This window comes from Tripterygium wilfordii, chromosome 13 (genome assembly GCF_013401445.1).
Source record: "Tripterygium wilfordii isolate XIE 37 chromosome 13, ASM1340144v1, whole genome shotgun sequence".
Classification (NCBI taxonomy): Eukaryota; Viridiplantae; Streptophyta; class Magnoliopsida; order Celastrales; family Celastraceae; genus Tripterygium; species Tripterygium wilfordii.
This window is the reverse complement of record NC_052244.1, coordinates 2,567,650-2,584,753: the sequence shown is the minus strand read 5'-3', so window position 1 is coordinate 2,584,753 and position 17,104 is coordinate 2,567,650. Positions and strand designations below refer to the sequence as shown.

Sequence of the window (17,104 nt, the reverse complement as noted above, 5' to 3'; positions counted from 1 at the left end):
GTTATTACTATAATTCACTTTTATCACTAAACGGTTAAGATACCCCAAACATGTCATCAAAACCAAACGCCAAACCCTATAGCATTGATTTTCGAGTTTTAAATGGATCAAGTATTCTATGAATAGTGTCCGGATCGATTTTTCTGTCATCCCCATGTGAAGGGCAAAAAAACATTTCCTGATAGTTAAGGGACAAAATTGGGAAGAAAACATATACTTAACGCTTTAGAAATTATGAACTTTTTGGGCTTGTCTGGTTAGAGGCACTTATAGGGAAAAAAGGCTTTAAAAGATTTAGGGGAGGTTCACTGTTAAAAAATGTTGAACCCAACTGGGGGCACCAATTTTTAAAAAAAAAAAAATCATAAATGTGTGGTATTTAGCATGACGAATTTAACGGTTTATTTTTTAAAACAAAAATAAAATTTATCGCAATAGATAATCGAATGTTTTAAATTTATATCCAACGGTCTAGAATTGTCACGTATTTTTTCAAGTTAAATTTAATTTTTGTTTTGAAAAAAATATCATTAGATTTGTCATTCTAAATACTATATATTTATGATTTGTCCAACTTTTTTTCAAAAAAATTTGAACACTGGACCTCCCTAGAGCCTAAAATTTAACTATTGAGTAGTATTGACTTTTTGTATCGTTTGGTTACAGTCATAAGTTTTAATAGAGTGTGTGTTTGACAGAGCGGTTATGTTGATTTTCAATGTTAGCTGTTAAGCTGTGAAAAAAAAATTGAGTTTAAATCTGTAAAATAAGCTGTGAGGTGTTTGGTAGAGCTGTTAGTTGTGGTAAGCGGTTAAGTTGTGTAAAATATATTTTATTTGTATTTTTAAAATTTTAAATATTTTTAAAATTAAATTTTATTTATTAAAAATTACAAGTAAACAATTTATAATTTGATAAATTAAAATAATTAAGCTTAAGCATAACTTTTATTAAAAAAGTATATAATATTTACATAAAATATTTATATATAAATAATATTAATCTATAAAATAATTAATGTAGACAATTATGGCTTTACAAAATAATATTAAAGGTGAAAGACGTAGGATCACATTAAAATAAATTTTATTTTATTGTATTAAAAGGGGACAAACGTGGGTCCCACACAGAAATAAATTTTAAAAAAAAAGAGTAACAACTTTTTGGCACGGGCTCCACGTCAAAAAGCTGCAAAACGTCTTTACCGCTCTCACAATAAACTCCAATATGGAGCTTATTGTTTTGGGGCGTTACCTCTCCGTTTTGTGGGCAATAACGCCCCACTTTTTCAGGTGTTTGGTGGGGCGGTCTGGGAAAGCGGAACCGCCCCACCAAACATAGCCTCTGATTCTCTTCGTTGTCATGCATGTCACTATCTCCATATATTTTATCACTATTTCAAGATTATACCCGTATACCAAACAGTTTGACCAACCGAACCAACAAAAAAATCTGACCGTGGGATGACTTAGTAAAATTAGTGACCAATTTACAACATTTAACAAACATGGCCAATTTATAAGTGGCAAAAAATAATAGTTAATCCTCTTCAGTTTAATATGCGCCAGACAGAATATTTGTGACTCTTATTTTCCTTTTAGGATTTGTATGGTGCTCGTGATTAAGTGACAAGAACAAAGAATAAATGGAATATATTTGCAAGTCCATGAACTTGGATTGTACTGATTAGAACTTCCATATGACACAATATGTATTTCAGTATTTGTGGATGATCACGTATTATTAATTAAGTTGTACGCAATGAATTCATTCGAATATAACACAATAAATAAATCAACGAGAGGTGGTTCAGTTAATAATCAGCTAGGTTAGACATATGTGTGTTAAAGATTCGATTTCAATGAGAAACATATTTTTCAACGGTATTTCAAAAAAAAATGTGCGTACAATATATATACACACACATGCATGCACATACACAACTCAAATAATTGTAAGTTCAGAATTCAGTCATTAAATTATACATCAAAAATTAAAACAAAATATATGAGATATCAAAAAAAAAAAAGATTTAAGTTGTGGTAGACGATATTTCATTGAGTATAAATCATCGATTATCGATCATCTTCATCATGTATGATTGTATATCAATTAAAAAATATAATTTCTACATTAATCATTCATATTATATAGTTATTATAAAAATATAAGTATTCTTGGCAACATATACATTATATATATAGTATGTAAAGATAAATTTTAAAAAATTTAAGGGAGAGACATACATGTATTTTTAGAAAGATCAAAGATGCATAGTTTTATATTATATTATAAATTATATATATGTATTAAAAAAAATTCAAAAGCTTAGGGTGGGTTTGAACCGGTGTGGCGGCTACGCCATGCACTGATGAACGATATGATCGATCAATTCATTAATTAACGAATAACGAGTATCTTTCAATTGCTTCTTGTTTGTGTTCACACTGAAAAAAATCCTAAAAAATACAACACCAAAATTCTCTGCATTTTAAATGTGCACATATACGCATGCATGATAATCACCTAATTAATTAAAAGGCTATTAATTAATTCTTTAGATTAGAGTATCGTGTCTATTGATCATAAATAAATTTTGAATTCTGAATTCATCTACCGTAATTATTGTATCCCTTATTCGTCTCTGTCTATATATACTTCTAAACTTCCTATATGTATATATATATAAACACCCACAACATGTCAAGTAATTAACTAGAAGAAGATCAACAAGAGCCGTCGGAGAGTTGTACACTGATGATGATCACCGATGATGATCATGAGAGCTGTCTTACTTTTTGGCCTCACGTTGGCGTTCTTCTTTAATGGTAAACAATAACAACCCTAATTTCTTTCTATTTTATCACTGTTATGGGTCGATCAGTTTGGTACAGAGTATTTCTTATGGAGAATATTGCTAATTGTGCAGGGGTTCAGTCTGCGACATTTACCATAAAAAACAACTGCAATGACCCAATTTGACCAGGGATTCTAACCGGCACTGGCGGGCCAGCGCCCACAACAGGGTTCGAGCTATCGGCCAAAACATCACAATCCGTAACAATCCCGGCACCATGGTCTGGTCGCATGTGGGCTCGAACCCAATGCACCAAAGACACAACAACCAACAAACTCACTTGCGCCACTGCTGATTGTGTGGCTCCAACCAGGTCGAGTGTAACGGTGCGGGTGCCATCCCACCAGCCTCACTAGTCGAGTTCACGTTAGCACCCGACAATGGTAAAGATTTCTTCGATCTCAGCCTCGTCGACGGCTTCAATCTGCCTCTCACAATCACACCACAAGGAGGGTCCGGTCCAAATTGCACCACCACCAGGTGCCAAGGCGACGTGAACTCCGTTTGTCCATCAGAATTGGCCATCAAAGGGTCCGGCGGGGATGTGATCGCTTGCAAGAGCGCGTGTTTGGCGTTGAATGAGCCGCAGTACTGCTGTACGGGGTCGTTTGGATCGCCTGATACGTGCAAGCCAAGTAATTCTTCGAATATTTTCAAGGGAATGTGTCCACAGGCTTATAGTTATGCTTATGAGGATCGTACTAGCACGTTTACGTGTAGTGGTGGAGCTAATTACGATATAGTGTTCTGTGAATGATGAGAGGAAGAATCCGATCCATGAAATTCTTAAGTATTCGAAGAAGCCCTGTCAAATAAAGATTTTTTTTTTCCTTTTGATCATTTGTCGATCTATTGTTAATACGATACATAAAGACTGCTACTACAAATAATTAGACTACACCATCGATCGTGAAATATTGATTGCATGTTGAATCAACCCTTGTGAATCGCGTGAAAGTAGGATACTCAAAATTCGATGATAGTGTTGTTGAAATATGAATAATAAAGGTAGGTGTCGATTTGCATTATGTGATATGAGATACACAATATTGTATGTTGTTGTATATATCGATGACAAAAATAACTAATGTTTGGCGTTCATTCGAAGTAATTCGATTTGGGTATAAACTAGATGCTTGCAAGCATGAGCATTAATATTGGAATAAATTAGAAAGCTAATTAAATAGCTTCCAAGTCGGTTGGTTTTAAAATGATGCTAGCTAGTACTACTATTGGTGTTAGAGTGAACAAGAAAGTAAAGAGTTCAATGGGTTGCTCGATCTGGCTCATGTGAAACGAGAGAGACAGAGAGGGCGACAACAACAAGAGGCGAGTAGTTGTTGTGATTTTACTCAATTTACACTATCGTCATGTGAGAAACTTTTGCGTACTACTGATTTGATGCCTTGTTGGGCAGCTCTCCGACTTTCTCCTTTTTAACTCATTTCTTAATGGTATAGAAATCTCATAAGTTGAGATCAATTTTGCTCATAATAACATAAAATTATTCTTCTTATGTAAGGATAGTGAATAGCTAGCTAATTCCTTGGTTATTTTACATTTTTACACGTGATTTTTTTGTTATTGTATGTTAACTTGTCTCTATTACCTATTTTGACATAATCATCGGGATAGAACAGTGTTGGAGCCTCTCTTCTCCTTGACCACTACTACCCTATGTATCTGTCAACTACAGACATTCTATTTGTATATGAAGGCCAATGGAAAAGTATTGGATGATAAAAGTGATAAGAGATCATTCTGGCTGATATTCTGGTATTGAAGATCAATCTCATGACGCAGTTATTGCCATGATTATGGTTCTTGATTATAATTATCCCATAATTATTCTTTGTAATTATCTAATTTATTTCCTTGATTTAGTCTCTCTCTACAATAGAAAAACTGCATATATGTACGCATGTATATATTCTCAGCTTTGTGTTAATAATACAAATACAATACAACTAACGAGAGGTGACTCGGTTGACAATCGATTGGATTAAACATATGTGTGTCCAAGGTTCAATTCCAATGAGAAACATTTTCTCAGTAGTATTTCAAAAGAAATAAATACAAAAACGATACTTTCACACAATCTCAAGAAGGCCTTGGTAACCCCTAGTGACTCTCCTTTTAATCTGATTTTAGAAATAACTTTGCGTATGGGCCGTGGGCTTATTCGCTTTTGTAATGCAGGCTGGGCTTAACCGAAGGGTGTGGGCCAAGCTCAGCCCACCTTAGATTCCTGTGCGCGGTAAATAGACTGAATTCTCATTTTCGCATCGAAACTTGAACCACGTCTCCCGCTAAATTGTAAACGTAGATCTAACCGTCCGTTTGTCTTTTCCAAAACGAACGGCATCGACCCCTCGATCCACGTCCTTCAAATTTGACCAATCACGTTAAAGTGATGTATATCTATATAATCCAAACCCCAACCACGATTTCTTCATCTCATTCCCAACACAAAGCCCTTCGCCTCTTCGATTCGATCTCTCACGTCTCTTGAATTCCTTGCTTCGCAAATATGGCTCCCAAAAAAGCTGAGAAGAAGCCCGCGGAGAAGAAGCCAGCCGCCGAGAAATCCCCTGCCGCCGCTGAGAAGAAGCCGAGAGCAGAGAAGAAGCTGCCGAAGGATGCATCGTCCGCCGGTGACAAGAAGAAGAAGCGGACCAAGAAGAGCGTAGAGACTTACAAGATCTACATATTCAAAGTCCTGAAGCAGGTTCATCCTGACATCGGGATCTCGAGCAAGGCCATGGGTATCATGAACAGCTTCATCAACGATATTTTCGAGAAATTGGCCCAGGAGTCATCTCGTCTGGCGAGATACAACAAGAAGCCGACGATTACTTCGAGGGAGATCCAGACGGCGGTGAGGTTGGTCTTGCCTGGTGAGCTCGCCAAGCACGCTGTGTCCGAGGGTACCAAGGCTGTTACTAAGTTTACAAGTACTTAATGCTCTTCTTTCCCCCTTTCTCTGTTAATTGTCGTCAGATCATCGTAATTGTTCTGGTTTATGTTTGTAATGTCTAATACTTGGTAACTCATCGTCCTTGTTCTGGGTTTTTAAATTTGATGCGGCACTGCTTTGTTTCCTCTGTGTTTTCCACATGCCGTATTTAGATCGAGATCTCAAATTTAGGGCTTAGGGTTAAATACCAATCTGTTCATTGTCTAATTTATGGATGCGAGCCAAAAGAAAAGCTAGTTTAGTCACTGGGGGATTCTCTCCTCCATCAGCGTCATAATACTGCCCTATTTTCCACCAGAAGATTGGCGTGTCTTTTGCTTTGTTTATGCTGAATTGCTGAGTTTCCAGCAGTGTGTTTGCTATAACGACTTACGAGAGCTTATTGAAGCAAAGTTTTCTGGTGGAGCAGGCTTGAATCTGACAAAATACTCCTAATTTATATGCTTGAATCTGATTGATGCTTGATGGGTCTCTTCACCACTCCAAATTAGTCCCTAGGGCTTCCAAACCCAATCAACATCACTGCGTCTTGTTTCCATTCATGGTTGCTCAGGGCTATATACATTGCTGAACTCTTCGCAGAGCAGAGAGTCACGACACCAGTAAATGCAGCCTGGTTTACGCCGATTGTTGATTGCACCATCCGATTGGGGCTGCTAATCCAATTACCGCTACGATGCGCAACTGCAGGATTAAATTATGGATGTGAGAGCATGGACATGCTTCCTTTACCAGATTTGGGTCCAAATATTTTTGAGGGAACAGACATGCTACTCTGGTTAGCAGAGAAATCGTTTGAAGGATTAGAACCTAAGCCAAGCTGCGTTATATTTCAAGTGCTTCTGCCTTATTTTGTCATACGAATCTCATTCAGTGGATTGTTTTTGTTGCTTTTATGCGTTGTGCTTACATAGCTTGCATGTTTCTAACGTTCTTGAGTGCATTAGCTCTGAAGATGAATGCTTTGTCTAGCCATTTGTCTGATTGCATTGAAATCTCCAAAGCCCAACTACTTCCCAAACACAACATATTTGCAAAAGCAGAGATGTTCGTAAACGAAATCCTCATGGCAGAGGGGTGGTCTTATCACTTATGATTTGATCATTAATACATTCGAAGAGCTGGACCAAGAATACGGGAAAGAGTACAAAAAGGCAAGAGAAAATATGTGTTGGCCTTGTTTCACGGTAACAAAGACAAGTGGGGGCGTTGATAGATTAAGTTTTTTACAAAATTAATGGGGTGTACTTAGGAAAATGAAGGGTGCAAATAATGTTCATCAAGTTGATACTATCACACTTGATAGAGCTTGCATTGGGTCTAGAAGAATATGACAATCCATTCATTTGGGCCATAAGGGGAGAAGATGAAACAAAAGAATTTGAGAATTGGGATTCAGAGAATGGATATGAAGAAAGGACCAAGGGAAGAGGCCTTCTGATTCGAGGTTGGGATCCGCAAATCTGGAACAAACAAGACATTAGGGAACGGATACTCATTGAACAAAAGAATTTGAGAATTGGACGGACTCATTCATAATGGAATCACGCAAATGTGAACTAACTAATTATAAATATTTTTCATTGTTTTTGCTAAACAGAATTAAGATGACTATTTTCCAGAAAATATTTAGGTAAGCGCTAAGCGGTGGGTTAATTTTACCTTTGCTTCAGAGCTCATCCAAAGTTTTATGCAAGTGTCGAGAAGAGCACTGTCCTATCTGAGCATGATCACCGCTGTTCTTGTCACCTTGCTGAATGTTATATATCTGCACTTTTGGAAGTTCCTGCATTCGTGTCTGGCCAAGAAAACTTATCAGGCTGGAATCAAAGATATAGACAACTGAGCTGCATTTGTGTCCAGCCAAGAAAACTTATCAGGCTTGAACCAAAGATATAGACAAATGTTGTCCACAAAAATCATGGGAACAAATCAGAAAAGCCAATTTTTCATGTTGATGTAAGCTCTTACATCATCTGCGATGAACGCTAGTGGTGTAGGCTTAAATCTCACTAATCTATAAGACACAATGCAGAATACTCCTACTGATTGGTCTCTTCAACACTCCAAAGTAGTGCCATGGTTTCCAAATCCAATCCACTCCACTTTGTCTTGTTTCCTTTCATGGCTCAGGGACACATAACCCCCATGGTAGACATTGCTAGACTCTTTGCAGAGCGTGGAGTCTTGATCACCATAGTAACGACGCCAGTAAATGCGGCCCGGATCAAACCGATTATTGATCGTGCCATTGAATCTGGACTCCCAATCAAGGTACTAGAAATTCAGTTTCCATGTTCAGAAGCAGGATTACCAGATGGATGCGAAAGCATGGACATGCTGCCTTCATCAGGCTTAGGCCTAAAATTCTTTGAAGCGACAGAGATGCTACTAGAGCCAGTAGAGAAGAAGTTGGAAAGGTTAGCACCAAAGCCAAGCTGCATCATATCTGACATATGCTTGCCATACACAAGCCACATTGCTAAGAAGTATCGCGTCCCACGAATTTCATTCAGTGGATTTTGTTGTTTTTCTATGTTGTGCATGCATAACTTGCAGGTTTTTAAGGTTCTGGAGAACATTACGTCTGAAGATGAATACTTCATTGTCCCAGGTTTGTCTGATTGCATTGAAATAACTAAAGCACAACTACCTGCATACAACACTATTAAGTCAGACAAGTTCATAAACCAATTAGTCTCGGCAGAGGGGTCCTCATATGGTTTTATCATTAATACATTTGAAAATCGGGAGCCAGAATATGTGAAAGATTACAAAAAAGCTAGAGAAAATAAATTGTGGTGTATTGGTCCTGTTTCACCTGCAACAAAAACAAGTTTGATAAGGTTCATAGGGGTGACAAGACCTCAATTGAAGAATATGAATGTACAAAGTGGCTTGAATCATGGCAACCCGGTTCGATACTCTATGTCTGTCTTGGAAGCCTATGTAATTTGATATCATCACAATTGATAGAGATTGCATTGGGTCTAGAAGAATCTGACAAGCCATTTATTTGGGCAATAAGGGGAGGAGACAAAACAAAAGTATTTGAGAATTGGATTTCAGAGAATGGATATGAAGAAAGGATCAAAGGAAGAGGCCTTCTGATTCGAGGTTGGGCTCCGCAAATACTAATCCTGTCACATCCTGCAATTGGAGGGTTCTTAACACATTGTGGTTGGAATTCAACACTCGAAGCAATATGTGCTGGTGTGCCAATGATCACATTGCCTCTTTTTGGAGATCAATTTCTTAATGAGAAGTTAGTTGTGCAAGTTTTAAGAATTGGTGTGAGGGTTGGGGTTGATGTTCCTTTACTATGGGGAAAGGAAGAGACAATAGGGTTGTTGGTGAAGAAGGAAGATGTAAAGAATGCCATAGACAAGTTGATGGGTCAAGGAGAAGAAAGGGAACAGATAGAACAAAGAGCAAAAGCACTTGGGCAGATGTCAAAGAGAGCATTAGAGACAGGTGGATCTTCTCATCTCGATATTACATTGATAATAGAAGAAATCAAGCAACAAACTTGCCATGAAGAACCAATCTAGTGCCTTATGTCATACATCGTCAAAGCCTGAATCCTAAACAATCTAGTGCCTCACAAGCTGAAGAAAATCAGTCTGGCTATTGCAAACTGATAGATTATTATGCATTAGTCCATTCATCCCAAATCCTACAAATTGGTTGTTTGACTATCTTCCTCTTGATATTTCTTGCCTAATCTTATTCTTCCCCTCTCTCACTCTCTCCATAATCCATAACAGAAGCAGGAAAAAATTTCTAGTATTATTCGGATAAGCAATTTCAAGACTGTTCCCTATTGTATCAAAGAAAACTCAAAAGGAATGAAAAGTGGCGTTCTACTACCCAAATCCTAATTGTTGCCCATGTAGAGGGGAAGTTTGATTATATTGCAGGGCTATAGACTAAAGGATATAGAGTCGCCAACTTCTGGAATTGATAGATTAATTAATCACCACATGTTCTATTAGTAGTAAAGAAATCATTAATCTAGCAATAAAACAAAAAGGAAAAAGGAATGGTGATAAGAAGAAGAGATTTGTAAATCATGCCTCCACCGATGTTGACATGAGTATGAAGAGAATGAGGATATACTGGAAGAGGTTTTACCCTACGTTTTTTCAATTTACATATGAAACTTCGTGACGGCATTTCAACGAACACTTGATATGCACAGTAAATTTCTACCACAACTGACCTTCTCAACCAGTAAGCCATGGTAAATAAGATCAATTCAACTAACACAAGAGCAAGATCAAGTAAACAACTTCTCCAAATGATATTCATTCCACAAGACAACAGTACATGGAAAATTAATCCTTAAAAACATCGGCTCTCAAAGATTATCCTACTAACATACAATGCCTAGTGTGTAACTTCAAAATCCATAAAAAAAATTGAACTGCAATAGAACGAATTTAGAGCATACCGAATTAGAGCTCGCTAGAACGAGTGAATTTCGGTCCTTGAAGTCGTCGGACCAGCAATTGTTGAATCCCAGCAACAGAGAAGAACAACACAAGATTGATCCTTACAAAGCAAAGCTCGAGACGAATAAGTAATAATAACCGATGACAAAGGCGGGCGGTACTCCTGCGATTTTGCTTCAACAGTGGCCGATTGGGCCTTGGGCCCGAGGGTTATCGTGGGCTGAACCCGTTCCAGTTTTGAAAATGTCATGGTAAAAATATAATTATAAAAGTTTAAAATCTTAATTTTTATTAAGATTTAAAACCTTACCAAAATGATGGAAAATTACTTGGCTAATACCCTTCCCACTTCTTTTTTTAATTTTTTTTAAAGAAAGATTCATTGAACGGCACAAAGGACTACAATGTCAATGTCCGAAGGTGCTCCCTCCTAACAAAGGGAGGGACTTTCGATGGATAGCTAGTCAACCAAATAGACTTCCCACTAACAAGCTTAGTCATTCACACAAGTGAATGAGCTACAACATTATTAGAGCGAGAAACTTGTTGACATTGTATGACACCAAGCCGAAGCATAATATACTTAGCCTCTCTTACAAAGTGTAGAGTCTAAATAATCATCCGCTTCCAAAGTTCAAACCACATTATTAGAGTCCACCTCAAGAACAAAACCCCGATATCCCCCAACCATAAGAATACGTCACGAACAAGTCACCACTAATAGTTCAGTAAATGTTGGATCTATTCGGCCAATCCCTCAAAATTGCATCAACCCCAACCGCATCCAACTTAGCGAATACTGCCCCACTAACGTTTAACTAGAGCCTACCAACATTCGGAGCCAGCCAACTCACATCTTGTGCAACTGATGATGCTGATTGTGGTGCTAAAATACCCTTATCACTTTATTTCATGCTTCTATGGTCATCCCTTCTCACTTTATTTCATGCTTAAGTCTATGATCCTATAAAAGAATTGTTTATCTATAGATAAGCTATTCATTTTCTCATGAAGTTCAACATAATCTTTCATTTTGGTAAAACTTCTTTTGTCAAAATATTATATAAAAAGCAATAAACACCATCAATTTTAGGGAAAATTTCAAATAAATCCCTTAATGAAACATGATATTCCAATAAGGACACTCTCCTATTTAGCATAGTTTTTTAAACCCAATCCATGCATCGAATCGTCAAAGCTGAAGATTCAAGAGTTTTGAGGTTTAACCGTTAATAACTAATAAAATAATTCATATTTATAGTTATATAGTATCACATGCACATTAAATCTTGTGCATACACTTCAACAACTGAAATAATTGAGAGGAATCTTTATCTTCTTTTTTTTTTTTGTAAAAAAACAGAAGTGCTAGGGATCACAAATGGCTAAACGGAACAAAAAAATTATTTTCAAAAAATATACATGTAAGCGGTAGCTTAATTTTGAATTATGAGAATTTGTTTGAATTTACCTTTCAAACTGATATGTTATCCGGACTGTTCAATTGACTCTGTCGTACTAGTGTTGACACGACACAACCCTGGTGTTGGTATGAGATATGTGTCCGATTTGGTAAATTTCTTCTGGACACAATTGGTCAAATTCATGCTCTTTTACGGAATGAATTGATGGGTTTAAAGACAGTAATAGTAAACTAGAAATCTCAATACACGATAAGTTTTCCTGTCAATCTAGCACAGTAGATCTAGGATTCTTCATTCATTCTTTCAAAAGCTTTGTTCATCATCAATTACGGCTGCACTACAACAACCAACATAAAACCTAAGTTCAGACAATATAATAGGAAGACTAAAATTTCCCTGGACCAAAGGACAAAATAGTAACAACACATAAACATAATTAAACATGTTAAATAACTTCAACGATAAATGCAAGTCAAGTAACGCGAATGACTTGTGACACATATTCATTTTGAGGTGTATTTCGTTGTTGAAACGAGGAGGTTGGCCAGTCCTTGGATACGATATTCACGAGTCGAGATTCATTTAAGTTGGGGTGGGACTGCGATGGCTTGGACGGGAAAGAGAAGTTTATCGTTGTTTTGTCCCGTCCAACGAATGGGCCAAAGATTATAGCTGGGCCCATTAAATATATTTTATGCAAGTGGGCTTTGTTTTTAATGGGAAATGTTGGTGCGACTGCGGGGAATTAAAAAGGGTCTGTTTGGTGAACAATTTTAACAGTAACATATATTGTAGATAATATATTCTAGTAGAAAATGGTAGCATATATGATTCCTGAAATGTTGATAGGTGTTTGATTGTATTTTTACTGGTAACATAAACGGTGATAAAATTGTTGTGTAAATTACGTGTAGGGGTATTTATGCATTAAAGTTGAAACAAACTAAAATAAATAACAAACCATTTATTTAATAATTTAATAAAAATAAAATAAAACCATTTATTAACAAAGAATTCTATTACTCGATTGTGCTTCTTTCCTTCTTGAGCTCTCCCATTCTCTTCCACCGACTATCCACTTCCCCAATTAAACACCTAATCATCCCTCAAATTACCAGCTCCGTCAGATCCAACGAGCAACAATGGAGGTGACAATTTGTTCATCTACCAGTCCATTCGATCCAAGGTCTTCCTTAGCTTAGGTGACAACAAAGAGGTTGAGTTCCAGATCGAGATAGAGGGGAAGGAGTTGGCGATGAGTCAAGGTAGGTCTAGTGATGTGTTATCCACCGTCGGGTAGTGCAAGGAGGAAGAAAGAATGGTAGAGAGAAGCTGAGGGTAGTTTTGTAAAAAAATCAAATGGCAAGAAATTGTCTCAAAATTGTCCACTTCTCAACAATATGAGAATAACCATTTATTGTCTTCAGATTGTATCCATTTTTGAGCAGCAAAATGACCGTTTGTTTGAGCGGAACCATTTATTGTAGTTGAAAAACGTTAACCAAAAGGACAATTCGTCAGTTTGTCTCATCTCTTTGTTATTTACTCATTTGCTTTTTAAAAGGTGGTGCCCATATTTGACTTTAGTAAGCTGTAGCTTTTTATTTGTGTCAATTATTTGACGGAAATATTACATATTCATAAAATAAATATTTATAAATTTACATAAATATATAATATGTTTATGTGATTTATTTAATAAAGTTTTTTTTTTAATCTACAAAACCATTACATGTCCATAATTTTTATATTCATAATTATTCATAATCTAAGAGGCATGAGGAGAAGTATGAGAACCATATATTAAATGGCCCCCCACACTTCTCCTCATGCTATCTAGATTATGAACATCAAAATTACTGACACGTATCATTTTGATTTGATCTATGTGACATACCTATTTGACTTGTCATCTAGATTATGTAAATTTATAGATAAAAAAATTATAAACATATATCATTTTGAATTATTTGATACCACTACTTTAGCTAGTTGTAGACATATTATATAAGATTATTGAACTTTCAAAAAGTAAATAAACCTAAACTCATATTAAGATGATGTATCCTGGACGGTGTCCCCATACTCGTGTGGACAAAAAACTTTATATAGACGACTGTTGTCCACAAAACATTCCTGTTGATGATGTAAGCTCTTACATCATCTGCAATGAACTCCAGTGGCGCAGGCTTAAATCTCGCTAATCTATAAGACATACAGAAGAATACTCCTATTGATTGGTATCTTGAACACTCCAAAGTAGTGCCATGGCTTCCAAACCCAATCCACTTCACTTTGTCTTGTTTCCTTTCATGGCTCAGGGACACATAACCCCCATGATAGACATTGCAAGACTCTTCGCAGAGCGTGGAGTCTTGATCACCATAGTCACGACGCCAGTAAATGCGGCCCGGATCAAACCGATTCTTGATCGTGCCATTGAATCTGGACTCCCAATCAAGCTGGTAGAAGTTCAGTTTCCATGTTCAGAAGCAGGATTACCAGATGGATGCGAAAGCATTGACATGCTGCCTTCACCAGGCTTAGGCCTAAGATTCTTCGAAGCAACAGACATGCTGCTAGAGCCAGTAGAGAAAAAGTTGGAAGGGATAGCACCAAAGCCAAGCTGCATCATATCTGACATATGCTTGCCATACACAAGCCACATTGCAAAGAAGTATCGCGTGCCAAGAATTTCATTTAATGGATATTGTTGTTTTTCTATGTTGTGCTGGCATAACTTGCAGGTTTTTAAGGTTCTGAAGAACATTACGTCTGAAGATGAATACTTCATTGTCCCAGGTTTATCAGATCGCATTGAAATGACTAAAGCACAACTACCTTGGTACAACCTTACTTCAACAGACAAGTTCATAAACCAAGTAGTCTCGGCAGAGGGGTCCTCATATGGTTTTATCATTAATACATTTGAAAATCTGGAGCCAGAATATGTGAAAGATTACAAAAGAGCTAAAGAAAATAAAGTGTGGTGTGTTGGTCCTGTTTCGCTGTGCAACAAAGACAAGTTTGATAAGGTTCATAGGGGTAACAAGACCTCAATTGAAGAATATGAATGCACAAAGTGGCTTGAATCATGGCAACCCGGTTCGATACTCTATGTCTGTCTTGGAACTCTTTGTAATTTGATACCATCACAATTGATAGAGCTTGCATTGGGTCTAGAAGAATCTGACAAGCCATTCATTTGGGCAATAAGGGGAGGAGACAAAACAAAAGAATTTGAGAATTGGATTTCAGAGAATGGATATGAAGAAAGGATCAAAGGAAGAGGCCTTCTGATTCGAGGTTGGGCTCCACAAATACTAATCCTATCACACCCTGCAATTGGAGGGTTCTTAACACATTGTGGTTGGAATTCAACACTTGAAGCAATATGTGCCGGTGTGCCAATGATCACATTGCCTCTTTTAGGAGATCAATTTCTTAATGAGAAGTTAGTTGTGCAAGTTTTAAGAATCGGTGTGAGGGTTGGGGTGGATGCTCCTTTACTATGGGGAGAGGAAGAGACTTCAGGGTGGTTGGTGAAGAAGGAAGATGTAAAGAATGCCATAGACAAGCTGATGGGTCAAGGAGAAGAAAAGGAACGGATAGGACAAAGAGCAAAAGCGCTTGGGCAGATGTCAAAGAGAGCATTAGAGAAAGGTGGATCTTCTCATATTGACATTACATCGTTAATAGAAGAAATCAAGCAACAAACTTGCCATGAAGAACCAATCTAGTGCCTTAGTCATCATCGTCACTCATCATCATCAAAGCCTGAATCCCAAACAATCTAGTGCCTCACAAGCCGGAGGAAATTAGTCTGTTTATTGCAAACTGCTAAATTGTAATGCATAAGTCCATTTGTCCTAAATCCTACAAATTGCTTGTTTGACTATCTTCCTCTTGATATTTCTTCCCTAATCTTCCCCCCTCTCTCTATCTCCATAATCCATAACAGAAGCAGAAAAAAATTCTAGTAGTACTCAGATAAGCAATTTCAAGAGTGTTCCTTATACTATCAAAGAAAACTCAAAGGACTGAAAAGTCCCGAATAACATTCTGTTAACCAAATCCTAATTATTGCCCATGTAGAGGAGTGGTTTGATTATATTTCAGGGACATAGAGTATAGAGTCGCCAATTTCTAGAATTGACTGATTATCATATCTCCATTAATTACCACCACATGTCCTATAAGTGGTGAAGCATTCATTAATCTAACAAGAAAACAAAACAGAAAAAGGAACGGTGATAAGAAAAAGAGATTTGTAAATTATGCCTCGACAGATGTTGACAAGAGTATGAAGAGAAGGAGGATACATTGGAAGAGGTTTTATATATGAAAGGTCGTGACGGCATTTCATCGAACGCTTGATATACACATAAAATTAAAAAGAAAAAGGAATGGTGATAAGAAGAAGAGATTTGTAAATTATGCCTTGACAGATGTTGACAAGAGTATGAAGAGAAGGACCACAACTGAACTACTCGACCCAACTGAACTCCTCAACCAAGTAAGCCACGGTAAATAAGATTAATTCAACCCAACACAAGAACAAGATCAAACAAAACTCCTCCAAATGATATCCATTCCAAAAGAAAACAGTAACATAGAAAATACTCCTTAAAAACATCTGCTCTCAAAGATTATCCAGCTAACATACACTGCCTAGTGTGCAGCTTCAAAATCCATAAAAAATTGAACTGCGATAGAGGGAATTTAAAGCATACCGATTTAGAGCTCGCCCGATTGAGGACGAACGAGTGAATTTCGGTCCTTACCGTTACCGGACCAGCAATTGTTGAATCCCAGCAACAGACAAGAAGAACAGAAGAATGATCCTTACAAAGCAAAGCTCAAGAAGAATAACCAATGAAAAAGGCGCGCGATACTCTTCCGATTTTGCTTCCAACAGTGGTGGATTGGGCCTTGGGCCCGAGGGTTATTTGTGGGCTGAACCCGGTCCAGTTCAAAATGAGATGGTAATAATATAAAAAGTTTTAAATCTTAATTTTAAAATCATCTCAAAATGATGGAAAATTAGTTGGCAATACCCTTCGCACTTAGAGTGTGTTTGGATTGAGAGATTTGGAGGGAAGTGAATAGAAGAGAAATTGGAGTTTCCTTCTAATTATCTTGTTTGGATAGTTTATGAAAAATAGATAGTTTATAAAAAAATTAAGGGGAGGGATTTGAGAGAAATATTTCATTAAATTTCTATCAAAATTATTCCTCTTCAAAATGAAGTTATTTGAAGGGAAATGATGACTAATTAAGTTATTTATAAATCAAAAACATATTTTACCTTTTTACATAATATTTTAACATAAAAATAAAAATAAAATAGTTAATTAAACTAATTTTCTTTTTTTTCTTTTTTATCTATTCA

General features: G+C 36.8%; 3 protein-coding genes and 1 pseudogene across 3 annotated transcripts; all 4 read left to right on the top strand.

Annotated features, from left to right (window-relative positions):
- Positions 1-2,770: 2,770 nt before the first annotated feature.
- On the top strand, positions 2,771-3,614 carry LOC120012422 (thaumatin-like protein 1). The gene is made up of 3 exons (XM_038863848.1): positions 2,771-2,828; positions 2,987-3,057; positions 3,171-3,614. Exons 1-3 carry the CDS (start codon positions 2,771-2,773, stop codon positions 3,612-3,614), a joined length of 573 nt encoding a protein of 190 aa, XP_038719776.1.
- Positions 3,615-5,302: 1,688 nt separating this feature from the next.
- Positions 5,303-5,987, top strand: LOC120013647 (histone H2B.3-like). The gene has a single exon (XM_038865526.1). It carries the CDS (start codon positions 5,388-5,390, stop codon positions 5,817-5,819), a length of 432 nt encoding a protein of 143 aa, XP_038721454.1. The 5' UTR covers positions 5,303-5,387; the 3' UTR covers positions 5,820-5,987.
- Positions 5,988-6,140: 153 nt separating this feature from the next.
- On the top strand, positions 6,141-9,623 carry LOC120013646 (annotated as a pseudogene).
- Positions 9,624-13,923: 4,300 nt separating this feature from the next.
- Positions 13,924-15,750, top strand: LOC120012376 (UDP-glycosyltransferase 73C1-like). The gene has a single exon (XM_038863777.1). The coding sequence runs from the start codon at positions 13,980-13,982 to the stop codon at positions 15,450-15,452; it is 1,473 nt and encodes a 490-aa protein (XP_038719705.1). The 5' UTR covers positions 13,924-13,979; the 3' UTR covers positions 15,453-15,750.
- The last annotated feature ends 1,354 nt before the right edge of the window (positions 15,751-17,104 follow it).

Bases quoted from the DNA above. Each gene is read 5' to 3' on its own strand.
- LOC120013647 (XM_038865526.1), top strand. From the start codon at position 5,388: ATGGCTCCCAAAAAAGCTGAGAAGAAGCCCGCGGAGAAGAAGCCAGCC.
- LOC120012376 (XM_038863777.1), top strand. From the start codon at position 13,980: ATGGCTTCCAAACCCAATCCACTTCACTTTGTCTTGTTTCCTTTCATG.
- LOC120012422 (XM_038863848.1), top strand. From the start codon at position 2,771: ATGATGATCATGAGAGCTGTCTTACTTTTTGGCCTCACGTTGGCGTTC. The intron at 2,829-2,986 runs GTAAACAATAAC...CAATTTGACCAG, and splicing joins GTTGGCGTTCTTCTTTAATG to GGATTCTAACCGGCACTGGC. The intron at 3,058-3,170 runs GTAACAATCCCG...GGCTCCAACCAG, and splicing joins CGGCCAAAACATCACAATCC to GTCGAGTGTAACGGTGCGGG.